A 24,245-nucleotide genomic window follows, 5' to 3' on the forward strand; every position below is an offset into this window, starting at 1 on the left:
TACAGAGTCTTGTCGTGGGCCCAGGCCATGGCAACCAGCCTTTCTGCAGCCCAAACAGTCCTGGCCGTGTCCACCAGTGTTAGAACTGGTGATGACCTCCTGGGAGGCTGATGGAAGCCAGGACAGCACTCAGAAGAGCACTTTGGCCTTTGGCAAGACATGTCCGAGAGTCAGTTTGTTGGTGAAATGCCTTTAATTTGATCCTTTGGAGGGAGGGGACGGGTCTCTCGGTCACGTGAAAACAAATTTGTTTTTCTTGTTTGTTTTAGGGTGAACCAGGCAAGAAGGGTGAGGAAGGTGACAAAAGTGCTGATGTAAGCATGCATTTTTACTGTTGTCTTACTGTCCTTTTTGACTCTTTACCTTTGTGTGCTTCACCCATATTCCTCTTGGTAGGCTGGTTTGTGGAGGGCGTGTGTCATGTCTATAGTTAAAAGTGCAGAGCAAGAGATGATGTGAACCCTTGGTTTGAACTTAATTCAGGCTAGAAATCCCAGTCTGAGGTTTCCTTGACCAGGTTGTCCACTGCCCTTCTCACCATCCTCTCTGAACACCTCAGTCCCAGTGACTGCTCTGCCACACAGAGCTGCTACGAGGTAGAGAATTCCTCCTCCACTGTCCCTCGGGAGCAACAAGACGGTGCTACCTACACGTCCCATTTCCTGGTGTAACAACAAAGAGGAAGCCCAGGTAACTTTGATGTTCAGCATAAATGTCAGATAAGAACAGAACTGGTTCTCCAGGTAGTTCAGTGTAGTTGTCAGATGCATATTAGAAAGGTTTGACAGGAAAATACACGATGGGCTTGGCCACTGCAGGAGAAGGAACCAAGCTGAAAGGTATGGCTTTGGGTCAGAGGCTCTGCATTTCCCCTGTGTTCCTGCTTCACCCTTGCAGCTTTTTTCTCCCCTTCAACATCTTTTCTTTCTTTAAACATTCACACTTCACAGTTCTGTGACAACACTATCAACAGGAAGCCTATCCTGCAACATATACCAATGTTAGTTTTGTTTGTCTTGCAGGGGGAAGGTGTTCAACAGCTTCGAGAAGCTCTGAAGATTTTAGCTGAAAGGGTATTAATTCTTGAGCACATGATAGGAATTCACGGTAAGTGTCACTAAGGTTTTCTTTTCTAGACAACCAGGGCTCCATTCAGGCAGCCGCTCAATGGTTAAACATACTCCCAGTCCCCGCACACTCCCAGTATCTATTTAAGCCAGGTTTTCAAACCCAGGTATCCAACACGATGTAAAGGATGCTTAGAACTGTAGAGGCCCAGAGCTTCCCCGGGCAGCACCAGCTGCTCTGGCTGTACTGCACCAGGTGAAATGACCCCACAGTAATTTTTATTGCAATTCAGAGAGCGAAGTCACGAGCAGCAGCTCACGCCACGTGGCTCAGATCACCTACTGGCTTCCCAGGGAGATGCCTGTTCAAGTCTTTAGGCCAGAACATTTAATCCTGTTAACAGTCTTCCAAGTGACTTTACCGCCACTGAGGCCCTTGTCTCGTGTTTTACAGAGAAAGCCTAAACAGTGCTCCCACACTGCCCTGAAAACCAGAGATCCCTGTATGTCTCGTTATTATAACTTACATAAAACCTATTTTCCCAATCAGAATTAAAGAAAGTCTCACGTGTTCTTCTCAGATAGATTTTCAGGTTTCTCTTGAGGCTGTTTGCTCTCCCATCGCTGGTGCAGTGTGTGGCGTCGCTCCTTACCGAGTGGTTCCTTCCCTCAGCCAGAGCTTGTGCAATGGTCACGGATCAGACTTGTCCCTTTGGGGTACCTGAGGATCAATTCTGCTAAAAGTTGCTGTGCCAGTCCCTTCCCTTTCAGAAACACGGTAGAGGCAAAAAGTTATTTGGATCCACCGTTCCAGCCTGTGAGAAACAAGCACTGACCGAGCCCCAGAGTGCTTTTCTTTGTAATACTGTCCTTGATGTGTGGGACCTCATTCCTGCTCTCACTTGTGAGTCGCGCTGCTCCCACCTTCAGATCAACTCTTTATCCTGAAATGGCCTTTGGTTATGGAATTTTGCCTAGGAAAATGCTGAACAGCTAAAACACTGGCTGTTCCTAAGCAAGTGACTTGAGGTGCGTCTGTTACTGTGCCACAAGGTGAGATGCTGTGAGGGCCTCCTGCCCCTGTGGGAGCCACCACAACGCTAAAATGGTGATGCTGGAGGGCACATCAAAGCCCAGACGGTGTCAGTGCACAGTGCTGTGTTACATTGCTGAGCTGGCTTGGGTCTGTGCTCCGCATTGTCCAGCGGACGCATCTTTTAGTGGCCAAAGCGCTGTTTCCACAAGCAATGGGCAGCAACAGCTTAAGCTTTTCGGGAAATCATGAATCACAAACCCACAGTTTAACCACAGTCGTCCTGACCTCACCCCTGCGTTAGTCCTCTTTGCTTCATGCGTTCATTGCATTTTATAGGCCAAGGGCAGGCAAAGATGGTTTTTTGCTCCTCTGCTTTGAGATGGTGGAGGTGCTAGGAAGGCGGCCCTGGATCACCCAGGAGGGGAACCAGCCCAGGAGCGCTGTGTGCTACAGCACCCAGGCCTGGTGCTCCCTTGTCTCTTACTTTGTGCCTTCATTTATAGTCGTGTGAAGCAGTCGGTTCGGGCATCTGGTGCAGCCACTGCCTGGGCCCGGGGTACTCGCACAGCTTTGCCCCTGCAGAACTGCTCACTTTGCCGATATCTTTACAGTCTGTTTGGCAACGAGACATGTGCTGCCGTTATTTGCAACAGTCATTTTGGCAAGACGTTTTTACTGACATAAATGTATTTTCTGTTATTGCTTAGGATGTCGACGAGTTATTTATACCCCTGTATACTTCTACACCACTGTAACTGCAGTGGCAAAAATGGATGTGCTTTTAATTGTACAGTGTAGTAAGGCCATATTTAAACACCTATGTTGTATGACTGCCAATAGTTCTTTTTTTATCCAATAACTGTAGATAATTGTATTTTTACTCTGTGCTGTTAGTTCCATTCTTTAACTTAAGACATATTTTAGGCCCTACAAAAATACTGTTCAGAAGGAGAACTGCAAAAGCATGGCATTTTTGCCTTGTACAGTTATGTTCCGCCCTGTGTGTGTGTGTGGTTAAAAAAACAACCCCAAACCAATAGAAAAAGACATAAAATAACAAACCAGAATGTCCTTGAGCACAGACCTCCCTGCACTGCGAGGCAACACACGGATTTACATCACCCAGCACCGACTCGCTGGTCATGATCCCACCGTAGGTGTTAAGGATTTGACCACAGTTCCCGGGCAGCCCAGCTCAGTCGAGCTCAAGGACCCACGCAGAAATGCCAGTCGCATGCTCTCATTTTCCAAAGAAACTCCACAATCAGTGTGGTTTCCAAAACCACAGCCGCCCGAGCAACAAGGCAAAACACTCCAGCAAACAAACCTCTCCTCTGCAGTGGGAGGGCGGCTCGAGATGGCGTGGCCTGGCGAGCGGCCGGGAGCAGCCCAGCAGGACACGCCAAAGCCCAAATCGTTTGGCAGTGCTCACCTCATCCCCGGACAGCCAAACCCTCGCATGAACCAGAAACTGCCTCGTGGGATCAAACCAAGGCTGGACCAGGGCTGGTGTGAGGTTAAGCTGGTGGCAGGGAAACGAGGACATGCCTGTAAGGTGAAAGGGAAGATGAAATGGGGGCATTAAAAGGAATGAGGCAGCACGGAGTTATCAGCGTCTGTCGCTGAGTGCTGGGAGAAGGGTCGCATGGCTGTAGCTGGATGTCTGTTTAGCTCCATAGGGCAGGATTACATGAAGAGGAGGGGTGTGTAGCACGAGGCGTGCTGGCGCAATGGGCAGTTAGTATTTATTCCCAGCTTTATTGCTAATTTGGCTGTAGCCCAGGGTGGATCCTTTCATTCAGTCTTTTCAGTGCCTCAGAATGTCCTCCTTTACAAGGAGTGAGATGGTACTTAAGCCGCCAGGACCATCGATTCCTTGTGAGCGCTCAGAGGAGGAGTCTGTGGGCAGTGCTGAGCAGCGGCCGCGGCCCGGCAACGTTACAAGCAATGAAAGAGCAAGGCTTTAGAAATGGACTTAGAAACAGGAACAGGACCTGCTGGGCCGCGTGCAGGAAGGGCATTTACCCCGAGGAGTGTAGACAGAGCAGAGGGAAGAGCCCTAATGTTGGAGCAGTGTGACAGCAGCAAATACGTAGCTCCACAGTTTGCTGGAAAGACACGGGCAGGGCCAACACCACTTCCAGAAGAGGTACCACTCAGAAGGGCCCGCTTACCCTGTCCTTAGCCTCCCCTGTTAAATAGAGTTCTCCCGTGACTTTCTTTCCTTACAGACTCTTTATCTTCCGTTGAGCCAGGCTCTGGACAAGATGTGATCCCAGGCTCCCCTCTGCGAACCAGCATCAAGATCAAACGTGGAGGACCCCCGCAGACTCAGGCCTACCAGATCCTCTCTTCACTGCTGGACGACAGTGAAGCCAAAAGGAGAAGCAATCGGATGAAGTAGGAGCATCTGTGTTCTCTGTGCCTGTTCACCAGTTAAAGATTCAGTATCCCAGTGCTTAATTGCAGAGTGCAAACGAAGTGGGTAGGAGGCTGCAGGGTTGGGTTTCCTCACCTGGCCAACACTATGCCCTTATTGCAGGGAATGTCTTATCCATAGCTCAGAGAGGGTCTTTGGAATGTTCTTCCTTATTTTGTCGTGTTGCCTTTGGATTCCAGGCGGCAGGTATCCTCAGAAGCTGTCTGCAGAAATGACACCTCCTGACTTTGCCTCGAGAGTTTAATCCTCCCCTTGTTTCCCCACTGCCCTTGAAAGTCACTCAGTTAAAGCACTGCTTAACTGGCCGAGACAATCAATCCCGTTTAGACTCAAAGCCAAGCCTTAGCCTTGTCCATCGGTATAGTTGGTGGCACCCGCTTTTATTTCATGAGGTGGGATCATGTTGGTGAAGACACCCCTTCCCTAGGCCATTAAAGCATGTCCTGCAGGGATTTCTTTTAAGCAAAGAACAAATTGGAAAATTCAAAGAACATTTAAGGCTCTTACTCTGAAATTTCAGGCTACTCTTTGGGCTTTAGCATCAAAATCTGGGCTTCTCATGTTGCAAATTTCATGTGAGTGGCAATATTTACAGTCTTGTCTAGCTGAGCGTGGACTTCTGATGCAAATGTTCATGGCAACATTGACTTTCTATCTATCTGCAGTGAGATCTGACGATGTCTGTGAAAGCATGGAGGGGTTTGTATGAGATATGATGGAATTGTGCAAGGTTTCCTGTATTGTGTTCAACTTCTGCACACATTCAGAGATAATTCATTTTAGAACTAGCAATAACTTTTCACAGAAAAGGATATTTTGCAATAGTTTCTTAATCCTACATCAATAAGGAAAACTTTACGTGCTGTTTTGTTTTTATCTTCTGAGTAAATCCTTGCCATTTGACTCTGGAGACAGTGTCGTAGCAAAGCACAGCCTAAGGAATCAGGCTTGTCAAGGGCTCATCCTGCACTGGGAGTCAAACACAAAGTCATTTTACTTTTTGCAGTTATTCTGGGGGAGGTCCCAGCTCCGGGGTTAAGAACCTGCCTGTCAGTGACAAATGAATCTCCACACCTGCTCTGCAAACCAAATCAGACAAGCAGATGTCATTCAGGTAGACAGTGATTTCTGTTAGAAAGGCTGAGACGTATCAACAGAGCTGATGGGTCTAGTCTTTATTTTTTTTAATCCCTACCCACCCCCTTCCAACAGTTTCAAATTCAGCCCAGGACGAAGTGAGCAAATTGAGTTTGTGTTTGTCATTTTATAGCCTGAGTCGGGTAAATTGGTCACATCCTGGGTGATTCCTAGTGTGAGATAGAGCCAGTGGGAAAGGGCAAACTGCATTGCTACGATATTGCTGCCAGAAACTGTTGCGAAGACCGACAACTGCACAGTCCAAGTGTCCAGCAACTGTGTCACCCAAAGGGATCTTCCCAGGGCAAACCCAGAAGCACGTGGTGCACTGGACACGAGGCGTAAAACTGAAGGAGCTCTGCCAGCCCAACATTAGCTACACAGTAAATTAACTTCCCACATACACTGTGAACATGTTTGACCTACAGAGACATCAGAACATTGAAACCTTCCTTCTGAAGATCTTTATATTTTCAGAGCTGAACCAATTACCAGCTGCTCTGGGATCACTGGAGTTACTTGGTTTGGCCCTATTCTCCAGAAACTGAACCACCCCTCTCCGAACAGGTGGAGTGCTGTGGGCTGGTGCTGAGCAGAACCCTGTCCTCATACAGAAGCTACTTTGTAGTAAGCCTTGGCCGATATTAGTTCGGTCTAAGCACGGGCACGGGCAGGTGGTGCTGCCTGCAGTCGCTGGCAGCATTAGCAGAGTTTCCTCATCGCAGTTTCAGAAACCAAAAGAACCAAAACAGTTATTAAAAAGGGAAATAGCAAAATTCGGTTTTACTGCTCTTGTAGCTGTGGGGTTGAATTTGGGGAAGAGGAGGTACAACAGGGCGATTTTCACTTCCCTGGCAGTTTGGAGTCTTCATATTGAATTGAACAAGAAATTTTTCTTCCAAGTTTGCCTTCCTGAATTCAAAGCTGTTGCGTTAGCTTGGGTGCTCTCTTCACGTCGTTCATAGTGACTGACTGGGATTTTGGAATTTAACTTCTCTAAAACAAATCACTGTCAAAAGCAAAGGAAATTTAACGGCAGTTGTTTGCAATGAATCCTGCCAGGTCACTTGTCAAAGACTGGTCAGGTTTGGGTTTCAATCATTTTACTTATTGACTTGCCCAGATTCCTGTATGAGCTATGTCATGGTTTTCGCCCTACGCTTCTTGCTCTCTTGAGCTGCACCTCTCTCACGGGCAACTGTATCTTTAATCTGGGGTCAGTAGGTTAGACCAAATGGACTCTCTCTCAGCTGGGGTTTCATTCCTCTCTGCTTACTCAAGGACCATGCTGTTGTGCAGTCCCACTTTAATTACATTTTAAAGGTGAATGCAGCCTCCCACGCTGCCACTGATGATATTCTTGCCTAAGCAAACCGCTCCGGCCATGCTGTCCCTCTCGGGCCGGGTACTGAGATTCATTCTAGCCAGGCCATATAACACGTCTTGCCATGCCTGTGTGACTTAGGGGATTTCTTTTGAGTGCGTGCTCGTTTAGAAATGTATTTTAATTGCAATGTTTAGCGCTTTCTCCTACATGCTTACGGTGCAATACCACAGTGTGTTCCTTTCCTATTTTATGCTTAAGTCTCCTTAATATTTCTCTGAGCTCTGATGTGGTTTTGACTTGGATCGATTCTGGTAGCAGTAACGCATTTTCCTTGCCTCGAGCTAACCAGGAGCAGCAGCACATTGCACAACTGAAAATGTTTGCAGTCCTTGCACCCTCACATCCACCAGCAATCTGGTTCTCCTGTGGGGCGAGAACGCTTCTCCAGAGTATCTGATTTGCACTTACTGTAAAGGACTGATAGCAGCCCAGGGAAAAGGGGATAAACTAGAGAGAAGAGCCTTCACCTGCTTCCCCAGACTCCACAGTAATTCTGCCATCACCTTTCCCAGGAACAGGCCATAAGGATCAGCTCCAGATCCTTGGCTGGCCCGGAGCGGTGCTGCCGGCGGAGCGGAGCAGGCGGCTCACGAGCGGCTTTCTGAGAGTTCGGCCCTGGGATTGGGGTTCGCTCCCAGTCTCTGCAATGAACGATTTTAACCTGACCACTGTGACAAAGGCTTCTAAGAGACAATCAGCTTTGGGAATCACTGCTCAATAGAGCTCATTTGGAATCCATTCTCCTCCGTGTTTACAGCCTCTGGTTTACTCGAGATTACATTCCATTTGGGGTTTGAGGGTACAGGGGTTTAAATTACTCGCAGTTTCTGTGATTGCATTGGAACCGAGCAATGCAAAGGTGCTATAATTGTCCACAAAGCACATTCCCATCCATACAGGGAAATGGTAACTTTTCCACTAGTTATTTTACACAGTATTTTTTTATTTATATTGGTGTGTTTCATGTGTGTGCAAAAGGTCCCGGCTTCTCTCATTGTAACGAGCTTTACAACCGTTTGGTCTTTTATAGGGCGGCCGTATGCCATACCTTGCAATCGTGTAATTTCTTATCTTAGAGCAAGAACAAATCTCACCTGACACGATGAACTCGTTCATGGCAGGCTCTAACGTTTGTTGTAAACACAACCTGTTTGTGCCACCTCTTGCATGGTTAGTTATCTGTTTTCATATCGCTATGTTATTGTTCAAAATATCTATTGCTCTTTATTTCCTATGGGGTTTTTTACTGTATATGGAACGTTTTGTATTCAGCGTTTTCTTACAGAGCAGAGTGGGAACAGTATTCAAGAACCCACAAATACCAAAGACTTTCATGTAATGCACTGAGAAATAAACATGCTGTAACGGAGGGCGATGTCGGGTGTCCTCTCTCTGCACGCCTTAGAGCAAGTACAAGTAAACTGCAGCCTGAAATCAGGGAGCCTGTTTCATCCCAAGTTTCCTTACAGCTCTAAGTCAAGTTGGCTGATGCAGCCGTGACTGCCCAGACGCGCTCCGCGTCCCCTGGTGCCTCCTGGGCAGCCATCTCCTCCAGAAGCCGCTCTGTTTGCCGACTTGTGCTTTCTCTGAATTTACCTCTGGGCTTGTGGAGCTCCCCAGAGCCGTCACCTCGTGACAGTTCAGCCTGTGAGATGCGGATGTGGTTAGGGACTTCTGGGGATTTTAACCTTCCAACGATGAGCCCAGCAACCCGTTTAGATGCAGCCACCTGTCTGCAAAGGGCGCTTTACTCTGCGAAAGCCTTGGCTGTAGGAGAGGAGCTGGGCTGTTCCTGTCAGACGTGACAGTTCTGGTTCCCAAACTTGTTTTTCACATCCTAACAAAAACAAGATTTGTAAATCACAGCCAGTTTTTTCCCCTGCTGATCAGATTACACTGAGATCTGCAGATACTGCAGATATTGTAGCAAAGGCCGGGTCTTGTAACCACTGGGAAATGTCCGTAGTGTCAAGGCCTGGGCTTCATCCAGCTTTTTGCATCACTGATGAGGACACTTTCAAGGTTACTTGATGCCAAACGTTCCCGTGCAGCGCTTCTCTGGTCTCTTAGGGTGCGTTTATCTTGGTTTGTGTGTCCTAACACCTCCAATTCCAATAGATTTGTCCTTACAGAATGCCCTCCAAGGAAGGCAGTTTGTTAATCACTGCTCTACAGATTGGGAGCTGCTGGATAAAAGGCTAAATTAATTTCTTGGGATGTTTGTGGCTGCGCTGGGCTGCCAAGCACTGAATTAGCACCAGGCCCGTGTCTGTCTCTGGGCCGTTACGGCCACCGATCGTAATCACAGCAGGGGGAAACATTGCTTTTCCTATCGCTTAGCACAGCGCAAGAGAAATCAATGGCAGAGTTGAACTGCTGATAACAATACCCATACATACAAACTAAACACAGTTACTCTTTGAATAGACTGTTAACTCTTCATTAACCACACACTGGGCAGCAAGTCACACACAGGTTACTCTTTAAACACAAACATTAGCACTACAGTCAGAACGCAGCACTGACAACATTGTTTTCTATATTCACGCAGCTGGAATTGCTCTCCCATATCTCAGCCCATCGGACGTGCCCAGGGGAGGGCTATGTTAAAGGATTTTCACCAGACAGTGGGTAACTCCAGGCTTGCTTTATTCTCAACTCAAGAGTTAGTCCGTCACCTCAGTGTGAACGGCCGCCCCGCTGCAGCCCTGATCAGCATCCGTAACTCACACTCGCAGACCGGGAGACTGAGGACAGGGAGACAGTGATCCCGAGGTGGGAACTGACTATTCCCAAGCTTCCCAAGCAACACTGTGGCCAGAAAGGCAGCTCGAACTCCATACTCGTTATAAAGATTGAGTAAACACAGAAATTACATGAGCCTGTTAATCACTGCTTCCTCCTTTAGGACAGCCTGTCTACAGCTCACACAAAATGGTGACAAGTGGGTTCAAAGATGGATTGGAAAATATTTGACTACTCCACACTAAAGGAAATAATTTTCTGGGCTTCAAAGAGAGGCTGGGAGCTGATCAGGACCAGCTTAATTATCCCTTTTATGAGAGAGAAGCAGCCGTGCCAGAGGGCAGGTCTTCACCCTCCCACCCCACCCAGCTCTGAGGATCAAGCACCCTCAGACAAAGCCAGGTGCTTATTTTTTTAGGCACATCCATAACTCACAACTGGATAACAGGAAGAAGGCATCTTGGCCGCTGTCTGATAAAGAGCAGCAGTGCACTTCTTTAACAACGATTAAAATTAACCATTGTGACAATTTGCCAGAGGATGTGGCGTTCACTTCCGGGCATTTTTTAAATTGAGAGGACTTTCTTCTCCTAAATGTGCGTTTGCACGCATGTGCACGTATGTACCTATTCCAGCTCACAGAAGGATTCATTCAGGAAAGCCATATGAGGTTCTCCAATGCATGGGAACAAGATCTTTCTTCTTCCCACTAAAGGTGGGTGCCCTCAGCGCAGCTCGAGGAGGCACCGTCTTTATGCAGCACACAGAGGGGCGTAGGCTACACCAACGGCAGCCTGGCCCGCGGGCAGGGGCTGTGCCGGGGGGAGATTGGGGCATCAATATTTTGGACCTCGAGTGGCCACACAGCAAGGCGAGCTGGAGGCGGCCCACTGACCAGGGTAAAGGTTGAGTCAGAGAGCCCGGAACTGGCCCGTGCATTTGGTGTCTTTGGCAGCACTTGTGCCACTGTGCCAATGAAAACTGATTTATATGTAACTGGATGGAGTTAATGTTCAGCCAGGAACTTTATATAACGGTTAAACGTTATATCTAGTTCAGAAAACATTGGCTGAGAGATGAACATCGCATGCTAAGATCTTGGCAGCTACCTTCTCTTTACTCCTGAACCACAAAAACATCTTCAGAGATGGATGGAGCTTGGGTCTACCTCGTGACAGGAGGATGTGGTTTCATTGGGGAGAAGATCGTAGAGCTCCTGTCTCAACAAGACTACATCAAAGAAGTCAGAGTCTTTGATTCAGTAGCAAGAGAAGAAGTAGAAAAATTCACCACAGGTAAGAAAAGGGCACCAGCTTCTAGGTAGCAGCCCTATCCCTTCCTTTTGAGCCAGCTGGTGTTATGGTGGAGAGGCCACAGCTACAGGCTTAGGATAGGAACCTGGATTAAACAGACTGCACAGAGAATAACTTCCATCTCAGAGAGGTTTGTCGGCATAGGGCTAAATCAAAAAGATCCACAGCGTGTAACCCCAGGAGCTATCACAGGGAGGATCCGAGTCCCCACTGGGGATCAGCCGTAAGGAGCAACACACACACCAAGTAGCTGTTGTGGGAGCTCAGCTAACCCACTACCTTCTGCCCAACCAGTGTGACTAAGAGCAAAGGGACAAAACACACACTCCTGAACCGCTCCGACCAGTCACCGGTTCTCAGAAAGACAACAAAATGCCCTGACAATAGAACCGAGCTCAGCGTCTGCTGCAGCTACTGTGAAACGAATCACTGAAATAACAGAGAAACCTATAGCAGCCTCACTGCGCTGTACAGTGAAAAGGAAGATGTGAGCCCCAGAAAACACGCTTGGGGGTATCAAATTAATCCATTTGGTCACATTCTGCGAGCTGCCTTCGGATGGTAGAGAGATGCTGGGGAAAAGCAATCTGTTTTACTGGATTGGGGACTACCCACCCCAAACAAGCCAGTGCAGCTCGGGGCGCTCTGGTTGCTTAATGGGGTGCGTCCCCTCTCTGACTGCCCAGGGCTGCTTCGAATGGAAGAGGGAGAACTACGGGAGATGCTCTCTGTCAGGAGATGCCAATAGGAAGGAGACACACTGAAAGAGTTCCAGGGGGATGTCACAGTGAGAAGCCCCCCTCCATAGAGCTCACCAGGCTGGTTTCCCCAGGCTGTAGGAAGCCGATTGCCTTAAAAACACCCATAATTGAAGGACAAACAGTTTAAACCTTATGGAGTTGCCCTAATCCCTGTTCCAGGAGAAGCTTGTGGCCAAACACCACAGCGAGTAGCAGAAAGATGAGGCAACCCTGCAGGGCCATCCCCAGCCCTGTTGCTGTCACCAGTTCACGAGGAATAACCCTGCTCTTTTATCCCTTGCCCTGGTAGCTGTTCACTGAGGGCTCCCATGCCGTAACGCCCCCACGGTTAGAGTCACAGACCCTTCCCTGGGGCTCAGAAAGCGCCACTGACGCCAACAGTGCCCATGCATGAACAGCTGTTCTGAGGGAGGAGGAGAGGGGAAAGGCAACAGGAAAACAAACACTTCGGAATGGATCAAGGAGGAATTTCTTATGAGACTTTTTTATCCCGTTACATTTTTTCCCCTTCCCATCTACAGCATCTGCAGTTTAAATAAAGGTCTGTGCAATGTCCTGAGTGCTCACTCGGTGTTATCCCCAGAGAGGTCTAAAAAAATCTTCTGTCTTAAGAAAATTATTTGGTGTGGCTCCACTCGTTCCCATGTTCTGGAGTAAGTCCTGTGGCTCTGGGCCCATTCCCCATCCCTGGACACACGCTAGAGGTGGGCAGTGACCGTCACGGTTATTCTGACCCAGTTGGGGCAAACTGGGAAAGCACTGGGCTGAATTGAACCAGGCAGATCTGCCTCTTGGTGTTCAAAAGCAGGGATGGACTTTCCCCCGGCGGGAGGCACAGAGATGGAGCAGTCGTTGGTTGAAGTGTGCTTCAGCTCACCCCGCAGAGGAGAAAGGTTTCCTGGCAGGATCTCCTTCTGCAGGAAGGCGGGGATGCTGGTTTGTATTCCCTGCCATCTATGGTTATATTATTTCTCTCCAGCCACCACCCGTGTGACAGTGATGGAAGGAGATGTTCAGGACTACAATCTGCTCCTCGCCGCCATGCGGGGCGTGCACGTGGTTATCCACACAGCTGCTGTTGTGGACTACAGAAACACTGTGCCCTTTTGGGAAATGAAAGCTGTCAACGTTGAGGGTAAGCTCCTCAAAACAAGCAATTAAATACAGCCTTAAAGTCACACGCTTTGGTGTAGTCATACAAGATGCTACGACAAACACATCCTCTCTGATTTTGTGCTCCCCTGTCCCCTGAATTTCACACTTGCCGCTCTACTACAAGACAAGAAAGGTTTGTGGGGGCCTTTCCTTTCCAGCGGGGTGTTTCTTCTGTTGCCCCCTGCCCTTGCTCAGGATGGGCCACACCGCTCCTCTCTGCTGCTAAAGCTTTGTCTTGTAACGTCAAATCTGGACTTCGTTATTATTCAGTGGCTCTGGTCAAGGATGTAGCTTTTACTAACAGAACTGAGTTGATCCAGAACATGCCTATAGGGTAAGAAACTCTTTGGTATGTGACAGGAACACCAAATAAAAGTTACCCTCTGTTCTAGACAGCTTATAGCTTTCCCAGAGATTCCCAGGGCAAAAAGCCCTACAACACAGCCCAGTGCAGGACTATGCAGTGGATCCGCATCCGTGCTATAAGGAAGTGATGCTATTTTAATTACAGGCAGAGTTTGGAACTATTACCTGCCTACAAGCCACGCGTAACTGAACTCCACAGCATTTTCTTCCTATTACCAAAAACCGATTTCACGTCTGGTGAGGATCTGCTTAAAGAAAATTTGTTCATAAATCTAGGGAATAAGCACAGGCTATAAAAATAATGAAATCCCTATTACAGCAGCAATTCCAGTGGCACCTCAGGCTGTTCACTACTAAAATAGTTGTTAACCACAAAGAAGGAATTTTATATATTTTATATGTGTGTGTATATCTCAAACTCGATTACCACTTAGGGCTCCTACTCTTTGCTGAGGCATTCAAGGGCAACATTTAAATTCCATCCTTCTTTTCATTGCTGTAGTTGTTTTCAGACCCAGATACTTTTAAGAGCCTGTCTTGCGCGTGTGTATGAAGAGCAGCCGGAGCTCGAGGGGTCCTGCTGCCTTTAATGGCTTTGTGAGATCTTCCCCTTCGCTGCCCGCTTGCTAGGAGTGAGGTACTTCAGTGCAGTGAGGTTTTACGGATGGCAGTGAACAGTGGGAAACTCCCCTACTCAGCAAACCAGACCTCCTGCAGATTTTTGCGACGTTCCCAGATAACCACACACACAAAGTTTGTTCCAGCGTGACTGGGTGGCCTCTTTGAGGAGCACAGTTCATACAAACTCTGCATTTCTTCTTGCCCTTGGATGGCTTTGCACAGACCTCCCTAAAACGAGGCTGCTGCCCTCTCTAGGACTTCAATCAAAAGATTAGTTTCAAGTTTTCTATTAAAATCATAGCAGGGTAAAGAATAAAAATGAACTCTGTTTGATACCTGCTGTAGATGTTATGGGATACAAAGCCAAGGTCAGGACAGGTCAGGTGTATGATCCTCAAGCTGGCTCCTCTGCGCAGCTCAGGCCACAGAAATTCATCCAATTACTGCCCCGAGCCCAGCAATTTGTGGCTAAATTGGCCTATGCCTTTTCAAAAGACTTTTTGCCCAGAATTAAGGACTACAGGTTACTGGGCTATCTGTCAAGCCATAGCAATGCCGACTGTGGCGGTGGTTAATTACCAGTTCTGGCAAAAATTTACATCTCCTGCTTTGATTTTCTCCTTTTTCAACCACTGGCTGCTGAATCCCGTTACAGTTTTGTTGACTAGATTGAAGAACCCTCTTCCACAAGAATTATTTTTTTCCATCTAGTCACTTAAAGACTTTTTAATCTGCTTTTTGTTGAGCTGAATGGATTTTAACTCGGCTGTTTCCAGCCATGTCTCTCAACAGGGGTTCTCAGTTAACTTTACATAGTGTGATAGGCTCATGGAAAAGTAAATCGATTCTTTCTACCAGGTCTTCATACTGATTCCTGCCATCTGAAATGATCCTAAGCTCAGAATTTCCTCAATAATTTCAGATTTTGCCCTTAACAACAAAGAGATCAGAGAAATTGCAAGCCCTCCCATGCGAGATCTGCAGCAAAGCCCAAAGGCAGAGCCTGATAAGCCAGGTGTAAAGAGGATGGAGTTTTCCAGAAACCAGCCCTATGAGCAGCATCCTTTCAGATCTGCCAGATCAGATTTGAAGGCCCTCAGTACGCAGCCGGGGTTGTGCTGCTGTTATTGAGGTTCTCATAGAATCAGCTTGAACCAAAGTCATGATGAATGCAAAAGCCATCCCTGGAAGAGTCATAAATAATTTAAAGACCACACACACACACTGACCCACAAGTTCAGCCACAACAACCATTCTCAAACTGAACCACACTTCAGACTCATCGAGATTTCGTGGGGACTTGGAAGCTGCTCCCACTATTGTACTTCAAATTCAGCAGCTACCAAGAGCCCATTGCAATGATTTTCACCCGACAGTCGCCCTGTAGGATTTCTGCAGAGGAATACATACAACTACAACACGAAGTGCAGCCTTGACCTGTGGCTTTGCATCTTTTCAGTCATAAAAAAGATGGATCTGTTCCCAGTCAGGATCCTAAGCCTGGATATCTCTTTGATTTGCAGAGCAGCAATCAAGGCAAGGTGGTTATTGTTTGTCCTTCCCAACTTGTCCCACAGGTACTGAGAATGTGCTAAGGGCCTGCTGCACCTTGAACGTCCCATATGTTGTCTACACAAGCTCCATTGCTGCAGTGGGACCCAATACATCGCATGAACCCATGTTCAGGTAAGGCCAAGCAACTTGCTTCCATCACTCTGGATTTCTGGTTTAAACACCAATGAGACTGCAACCAGATGGAGATTTTTGCTGTGGCCACAAAGCAGAAAATGTGTTCCCCTTCCTGTTTATTCCTCACCTCTTTCTTTGCTCCTCTTCACCTTCATGAACCACGCCTCTTCCCAAACTAAACTTGACCAGTAGTAGACACCACTGATTGAAAGGGTTGGTAGAGAGCTGTATGACCCAACCACACCTCCAGACTGTCCCTTGTATGTACAGCCCCGCTCCTCTAAGCCCTGAAATCTGTTTCAGATAAGGTCCCAGATGCTCAAGGACCTTGCCCAAGAGGACAGCCCTTTAGCTGGTAATGAAGGAACGAACGGGAACAAACTAAAACCCATCTGAGCTGGCGCTCATAGAGCTAACGTGTACATTCTCTGCCCACCAACTGCCAATCCTTCCCCTCCACAGATGTGAATAAAACCACCACCTCCAGTCTTTAACTCATTTTGCAGAACACACTTGGGTTCTCCTGTGATGCTGGGAGAAAGAGTGGTCCTTGTTCTTCAGTGATGTTGATTTTCAGCTATTGGAATTGCATCACGCAACGTTAGAGGAGGGTCAGGCCCCAGTCAGAAATTACACCGCTTTTCTCAAAAGAGAGCCCAGTGATGACTGGAAGGCAATGTAACACAGCTCCGTTTTCCAGACAAAGCACAGGTGATGCGGCTCTACCCTTCCTCCTCTTCTCATCTCCCCCATCCCCACCCAATCTGTTCTGCTCTTCTCCCTCACAGTCCATGATCTCACTTGCCTTCCTTTTTCTCTGTCCCCTTTCTCCATCATTCCTCATATAATTTGATTTAACTCACTTTTGCATGCTTGGGAATTGACACAGACGGAGCTGGATTAGTCTCTGGACAGGGTGATGGGCGCAGGGATAATGCTCACACCTCAGCATCCGACAGTAGCAGAAAATGCCTCTGTCAGTCTCAATCCCTCCGAGACAGCCACTGCCGAGATACCTTCTGACAATGCTGCTCCAGTCTTATTAGCGTTTAGTTATCTGTGATCGTTTTGAAAAGCAAGAGCATTATGCTGAGCTCTTTGTTACTACCAAGCTTCAGAAGGGGTGGGGGAAGCCACACGCGAGCAGAGCTCTGCAGCCCAGAAGCACCAGGTGGCTTCACCTCTGTGAAGCTGCTGCTTTCTAAAAGCTTTGCAAGGTGAAAAATAAATTTGGATTTAAAAAAAAAGCGCAATTAAAACTAGAACTTCTAGATAACCCCCCTAATTGTCTTGGGGCTCTCCTGGGATTGCAACAAACTGTGCACAATCCATCTTTTTGTCTTGCTTGTTTTCTGGTTTGTCTCTTGCTCATCACCTGTAAACACAAGGCAGGAGAGGAGGGTTTGGGGATAAAAGCCCAGGGTGTGCGAGGAGGCTGTCTCTGATGCTCCTCATTTATTTCTGTTGCTGTAGCTCGAGGTGGCCCTAATCTCAGCTGGGATATCTGACACACGAGATACCAGGCTGCCAAACAGGCGAGAGAAAGGTGACAGCATTATCCATGCTGTACACAGGGAGATTTGAGCATAGAAAAGAGCAATCAAGTTGCACCAAAGTCAAATGCGGACACCAAGTCAGAGCTTGCTCTCCAGCAGCCGGTGTTTGACAAAACGTTTTGCTGAGTGAACTTGTCACAGGCCACTTAACCCTGCCAGGGGGGGCATCCAAACCCCATCTGCAAGAGAAGCATTATAATTCTTTATTGCCCTTGGGGGGGTGGTACCGGTACCCCATTCCTGGCAGAGCCTGGTGTTTGTTTCTCTAGGAGAGTAAAATATGGAGTCAATTGATTTAAAAATGTGAAGAGAGTCTCCTGCAGCACACAGAGGGAGAGAGGCTCTCTTTGCCAGTCATGGCAGCAGAGGAGCAAAGGACACATGGTCTTCACGGATGATCCTTCCCAATGCTTCAAACAAGGGTTTTTTGACACCCCAGCTCCTCCAGAGCCCACTAAATCTGCTTAACCCAATCCGGCAATGGACTAATGTTGATCTAGAACCACTGGGGCCAAACACCAGTGCTCTGATGGGGAATAGAGCTGCTTTCTTGGTTCTCCTTGGAATTATTTCAGTGTCTGTGAAGCCAGTTGCATGTTCTACCCCATGGGCTTTCCTCCTTGCAGCTGTAAGTTAGGAGGCTGAGGAGCAGTGCCAGCCAAGTGTCTCCAGCCTGGCTGTGAGCCCCTCTTGCCCTTAATCACAATCTGCTTCTTTGCTCTTTCCCTCGAGCACAATTTGCTGGAGGAGACGAAGGAATAACCCCAGAACAAACCTGCTGATCGCATGTCTTCCAGGAGACCACTAGCAGCTCTATCATATCACTGGCAAATATCTCCCAGATCTAATCAACTCTGTGAGAAAATTAAGCAGCAGCTTCTCCTTTTCGTTTATGGCTCACGAAAGGTTTTTTCCTACCTCTAATGAAAAAAAACCAAACTAGGATTGCTCTCATTTTCCTGCTCCCCACTTTCTTGTGCTCTTTACACCTTGTTCGGCCACTTCTGAGTTGCTTAAAAAGGAAACTCCGCGGCTAATTTGCCTTGAGAATGTCATATCCTTCAGTCACTCCGTTAGACAAAACCAAATCCTCCTCTCAGAACTCAAACCACTGCCCTCACGCAAGCCTGCCCGTAACATCACTTTCGCCTAGTGACACAGAACTGCCTGGCATTTCTTGCGCTATTTTTCCCCACAAACTACAGCGAGGATCTCAGATTCATTTGACTCACTGCCAGTGGAAAGTTCCTGGAGAGCAGAGATTGTGGAGTAAATCATGCTGTGATGAGTGTCTCCAAGCCCTGTGCTCTCCATGGACACTCACCATAGCACACTATCTGTTTCAGAGGAAACGAGGACACCAAATACAGCGGGGAGGTAGAGCTGCCTTATGGGAAGACAAAGGCCATGGCAGAAAAACTCATACTTGAAGCCAATGGAAAAGAGGTACAAAAGTTGACGGTAGCACGGTTTTGCAGCACAGGATGGGTGGAAGGGGAGAGCTGGTTAGAAAGACCTCACGATTCGTATCTAAGTGTGTATCCAACTGCTGCCTTGACTTGATGCATGAACCACAATTGCCCGAAGCTCACCAAAAGCCGATATTCCCACATTATCAGAAAGCTGGCAAACTTTCTCAAGATCAAAGAATGCTGCTCTCTGAGCCTGTGCTTTAACTCCACCAGGAGGAGTGTGACTTCAGAAAGAGCCTAAGAAATCGATTTGACCTAGTTCAGAGTGCATCGAGGTGTCACTTTCAGATGGGCCTGAGCGATTTAAGAATCAAAAATATTGGTGTACCCAGAGTCAGCCACCTACCTAAGACAGCTGGCCGGTCTTTTTAGACTCCCAGCGCAGTCAGCAGGCAGCTGAATTCTTGTAGGGAATAAAACAAACTGTAAATATAAGACTTTTGTCCTAAGCCACTGCCTAGCGCATCTCTCTCTCACGGTGACAGCTTGAGGCCAGCCAGCCTTGGTGGCTTCCTCTGGTACCTGGTTTTGGTTGTTGCTAATACTTGCTTATATGTCACAACTGCAGAAGGCGTTCACGCCACCTGTACCCTCTGTGCAGATCTCTCAGTGAACATCATATGGGTGTAAGGTGCGCTACGGAGAAGAAAAATCATTGAACTGGGCACCTCCCTGCATTTTTAGGGCCTCAAACCAGGCCCCAGTTGTCCAGATGACCTCTACAAAGGTTAACTCCTCTAGTCCAATATTCCCAAGCTTTGGGGTTTTTTTTTTCTGGCAAATCCAATACCACCGTGGAAGATTTCCTCCCTGGATCCGTCACTTGCTAACATCCCTTGCTGATTTTACAGCTGAGCAATGGCAGTAAACTCACAACCTGCATCATCCGAGCAAATACGGTGTATGGGGAGAAAGCAGCGTTTCTTCGAGAGCTGTATTTAGTTGCCAAAGCCAGAAATGGTGTGTTGGACTACCTAGAGCCTGAAAACACGGAGCGTAACTACACATACGTGGGTGAGTGAATGATTGATCCGCTTGCGTGTGCTGCTACTGGGCTGGTTTAGTCACAGGGCATTTTACACATCTTCCTTCCAAGGCAGAGAGATAAATATGGTGAATAAGCACAAATATTTTTATACCCACAAAACTTAGACTGGCTAAAAGAATTTTTAAAACAGTTGTTCACATTACATTGTTTTTCCTCAGAAGGTTTTTCTTTTTTTGCCTTCCCTCAACATAGGGAAGATGTTGTTTAGAAAAGAGAAAAAAAAACTCAGAAGAAAAAAAGGACAGAGATCTAATCTTTCTTTTTCTGCGTTAAAGTTTCAAAGAGGGAGAAAGAGAAATTCAGGCACTATTTTGAAAATTATTTTGAAAAGACACTTTCTTCTTCTTTAGAAGAAATTAAACTAAGAGTGCTTGCACAAAGCTCTCTACAGAACTGATTTAAGCAAGCGCAAGAAACTACTCGCACAGCCTGTAGAAAGGGTTTGTTGTATTGAATGCGTTTCAGGGGGGCATAACTCCCCATTAAATCACGCAGGGCAGCACACTTATATGTCTTTTTCCAAAAGTGCAGATAACAGTAGTTTGAAAATGCTGTTAGGGAGGAATCAAGCCCAGATAAATCAAGGGACTTCAAAGGCTCACAGTATAGCCAGGAATAAAAGCCCTGAACCCTGCCTCTCATTCATCCCGCTCTTGCTACAAAGCACTGCCCTTTCACTTCACATGAACCAGTATCACAAGGCACATTAATTGTCCAGCTCAAAGGGGAGACCAAAGGTTTAAAAGATCTTGGAGGTCTGGATTAACTACTCAATCTCTCTACAGTACAGCTGAGTAACTCCATGAGTGCTTTCTCCGCCTCACAGCCCCGAGGCCAGCAGACCCCACTCTACTCACTCACTCCTACAGCAAACAGGAAAACATAGCTCCTTCTGAACACCTGTTTCTCTCCCCCTCTTTATGTTTCCAGGAAATGTTGCATGGATGCATGTTCTTGCAGCAAGGAACCTGCAGCTGAAACCAGACTTACTCGCCGGACAAGTGTACTATTCCTATGATGACACTCCAACCAGGAAAGGTTTCCTGATCAGGCACCAGTTGCTCTCTGCTATGGATCCCTCCGTACAGCTGGGCTCACACATCCCTTACTGGAAGATGTGGCTAATGATACAGTTCTACAGGGTAATCAAAACCATTTTGTACCCTTTCTGGAAGCCACGGCCTTTCCTAAACTTGCCTATACTGAATGTGATAGTCACCACCTTCTCCTACAAGACAGACAAAGCCTCCAGGCATTTTGGGTACAAACCCCTCTTCACCTGGCAAGAGAGCAAGCGCAGAACGGCACAGTGGCTGAAATCAGTTGCCGGGCACCCAGAACCCCCGCACGAAAAGAAGAACTAACCAGTGTGAGAGAAAGCTTATCACATCAGGTTTCATCTGAACTTCACGACATGCCCAGGTCTTTAGCAGAAATATTGGAAACACCAAGGAATCCTGGTAGAGAGACGGAGCAGAACTCTCGGGCTGCGAGGACACTCCTGCTATGCCAACAACTCGGCTATTTTTAGTGTCACGTGAAACACCAGGGCACATTTGAAAGCATCCTCCAGCAGGTCAGTGCACACAGACGCAGGGCCGGTTGGGCTCAGCCTTCCCTCGGTGCCACCCACGGTGGGAACAAGAGAGAAGGTGCACAGCAAACCCCATTTTGATAAAACGAGTTAACGGGTTTTGTTCCACAGCCTGGTGAGCCCCATACCCAGCAAATGGACCTCTCCCTCACCGTGGTCCTGGGCATGGTGGGACAGCTGTACCCATCTCACACACTCAGGAGGCCTTCAAGGGTAACTTTGGGGAAGACAAGAAAAGCCCAGCAAGTTCTGCCTCTGTTCTAGGGTTCAATACAAAGAATAAAGGATTCTCTTTTCCAGTGTGACCTTTTTCAAGATGCTTCCTGTTATTCTTAACATGTGGAATATTGCATCTGTTTTGAAATATTATCCCTACAATAAGAAACTTCCAGTCTCTTGTGCTAACCATGTATAGGCTGACTCGCTTTCTGACTGTGTGGATGGATAACTGACACCTACGAGATTAGAGGAGGGGTTCATATAGTTTGTAACTCAAATTCTTTTACTTTCCAGCACTCTAGCAGCAAAGCAAAATGAATGGCTGTTTATCAGCTCCTCTATTTCTAAGACGCACAGGGATACTGGTAAACCTACAGTAAGCACAACAGAGATTTTTGGTTTCACTGGAGCTTGGAGGAACGGGCTATTCTTACAACACTGGCTCAAATCTGAAGTTAATTCTGTTGGTATCAGCCTGCTGTACCCTGTGAACATGTACCCATCTCTCAAGTTTTCCTACACTAAAAGTGTCCATATGCACAAATAAAAGCTTATATTAATTACAAGTGCTCCAATCCTCCAGGAAAAAGCAAGTTTCAGCCTGACATCCATGATAGAAATGATCAAAATTCACTTCTTGTTAGTCATAGCAATTACCCAGGAAGGAAAGCGAAGCAATACTGGGTGAGTTGCCAAGTCAACTTCACCAAAATTCACACTTGTAAGAGAATTCTTTGCAAAACGAGCTTACAAACCAAAAAGCATTTGCTCTGGTAATTCATTAAGAATTTCGTGTAAGCAACAAATTTGGGCGGAAACTACTGAAATCTGCTCATAGAGAATTTGGGATGGTGAGGTCAGTTATCTGTTCAACAAGGTTGACTTTGACAATGGTTTAATGACCTCGATAGGTTTCATGACCTCGACAGGTTTAATGCCTCGGAAGCCTTGGTTTTCTCTTGCCAAGAAAGAGCCACTGGGTGGAGCTGCAAGGCTGCGAGACAGGTACCTTCCCCTCAGGGGATGGAGTGGTGCAAGGCTCGTGCTTTAGCTGTTGTTCTAGAGGCTGATGGATGGGCTGGGCGGGTCTGGCCATCCAGGTTTGTCCTCACTCTGTGGCACTGGGAGTTCTGGACTTCCCTTGGCTGGCTGCAGTCATTATTTTATCTTGGTGTAGGCATGTAATCAAAGAGACGGAGGAAATTAGTTTTCCACTCAGAACTCGTTAGAAAAGAATAAAAGTTTGCTTTCTATTTTTAAAAATAAAATTAAGTGTGGCACTCCGACCTTTGAGAAAGCTCGTCTGAGAGCAAGAGCTGACACTTTCAGTCCCATTCAGAGCCCTTGGTCCATTCCTTTGCAGGATTTGGAGCTGCGGAAGGTATCAGATGGGCCAGTTGTCAAGACTCAATGCTATCCTGAAGATCAATGCTTTATAAGCTTGCCTGCTCCCACAAACCTTGCTGGGAACCTCATCATCCTTTTGTTCCTGTCCTGTTCATCATCACCTAGGATTCTGATGCTTATCAGGATGCAGATGACACGCAGGATAAGGAGCAGGGATTGTTAGAGCTAGTTGAGGGCAGGCTTTTTCTAAAGAATCTGAATTAGTTGGCTGCTTAGCTTTTATTATACCTCCCAAGATTTGAAAAAAAAAGCAGATAGAGGATTCCCTTCCCCTGCTCATGGTAGAATTGGGGGGAAAAGTTAGACAGCAAAGCCTCTGTGCTGTTTTCCAAAAGGATGAGTAAGCTTCCTTTGGCTGCCCTGCATTCTGGCTCCTCCAAGCTAGCGCTGCTGCAGACTTCCTGTTAGATCCTCGATTGTATCAGATTATAGCTTGTTTTCTCCTGGCAGTGCTTTAATTCTTTCTCCTGCGCTGGGTTGCCATTGGCTTTGCCTCACAGGGTCTCAGCCCTGTTATGTAACAGCGGCAGCAAAAAAAAGAGAAAAGAAAAATATTTCAGATCTGTTTCTGCTTCTGGAGAGGAGCCTTTGTGCACAATTACTCATCTCAGAGCTTCAGCAGGTATAACTGCTTCCCCCAGGGGCTCCATTATATAATTGGATTTCAGCCATACAAATTAAATCCTATCTTACCCCTTAGTTAAGCCAGGCAGTAAGTATTTAATGCTAATATCCCTGACAACTATTGCAGGGAGCAGCAGAGCTGAAGCACAGAGCAGACAGATGCATGCATTCTCTGCTGGCGGAGCAGGGAGGGTGAGCAAGGAGCACGCCGACAGACACACCTGCTGTACGTTAAACACGGCAAAACCTCCCCAGCACGAGCTGCGGCATCTGCTGGAGTTGTCGTCCGAGCTGGAACGTGGTTCTCCCTTCGTTTTCTAATCCCTGTGTTCCCACATCAGCTCTGAGCCCTCACCCCCCAATGCAAACACACTTCAAAGAGCCACATGCCTAACCCCGCTGGAGTTTCTATGGAAGTCTCTGTTCTTGTGCAATGTCTGAAGGAAGCAAATTTAGTAATATTAAAACTCAAGCCAAACACACAAACAAGCAAAGAATCCCCAAATTAAAAAGAATATCTCAACCGAGTTACTCATTCATCTGCATTTTGTGTTGCGTTCTGTCTTCTCCCGGCGTGTTTCTTTTAGCCAAAGCCCTCTGGGCAGAGA

At 47.2% G+C, this 24,245-nt stretch overlaps 2 protein-coding genes across 8 annotated transcripts in view; both read left to right on the forward strand.

Moving 5' to 3' along the window:
• COL26A1 (collagen type XXVI alpha 1 chain) overlaps positions 1-8,434 on the forward strand; it is a 133,289-nt gene extending 124,855 nt beyond the window's left edge. For 6 of the 7 annotated variants that reach the window (XM_054085132.1, XM_054085137.1, XM_054085135.1 and 3 more), the window contains 4 exons: positions 270-314; positions 1,023-1,107; positions 4,335-4,503; positions 7,580-8,434. In XM_054085132.1, coding sequence (XP_053941107.1) covers positions 270-314; positions 1,023-1,107; positions 4,335-4,503; positions 7,580-7,592 — 312 coding nt within the window. In that variant the 3' untranslated portion in view covers positions 7,593-8,434. The remainder of the gene's footprint in view (positions 1-269; positions 315-1,022; positions 1,108-4,334; positions 4,504-7,579) is intronic. The other variant, XM_054085136.1, reaches the window with a different exon arrangement.
• A 2,458-nt stretch (positions 8,435-10,892) lies between these two features.
• Positions 10,893-23,237, forward strand: LOC104058683 (3 beta-hydroxysteroid dehydrogenase type 7). Its single transcript, XM_009560246.2, has 6 exons — positions 10,893-11,107; positions 12,866-13,021; positions 15,606-15,714; positions 18,620-18,719; positions 19,597-19,759; positions 20,724-23,237. Exons 1-6 carry the CDS (start codon positions 10,960-10,962, stop codon positions 21,155-21,157), a joined length of 1,110 nt encoding a protein of 369 aa, XP_009558541.2. The 5' UTR covers positions 10,893-10,959; the 3' UTR covers positions 21,158-23,237.
• Positions 23,238-24,245: the final 1,008 nt, after the last annotated feature.

Source organism: Cuculus canorus, chromosome 20 (genome assembly GCF_017976375.1).
Source record: "Cuculus canorus isolate bCucCan1 chromosome 20, bCucCan1.pri, whole genome shotgun sequence".
NCBI classification, from domain to species: domain Eukaryota; kingdom Metazoa; phylum Chordata; class Aves; order Cuculiformes; family Cuculidae; genus Cuculus; species Cuculus canorus.

Excerpts from the sequence above, each read along its gene's own strand:
- LOC104058683 (XM_009560246.2), top strand. The coding sequence starts at position 10,960 with ATGGATGGAGCTTGGGTCTACCTCGTGACAGGAGGATGTGGTTTCATT. Across the intron at positions 13,022-15,605 it reads GAAAGCTGTCAACGTTGAGG|GTACTGAGAATGTGCTAAGG; the intron begins GTAAGCTCCTCA and ends CTTGTCCCACAG. Across the intron at positions 18,720-19,596 it reads TTGAAGCCAATGGAAAAGAG|CTGAGCAATGGCAGTAAACT; the intron begins GTACAAAAGTTG and ends CTGATTTTACAG.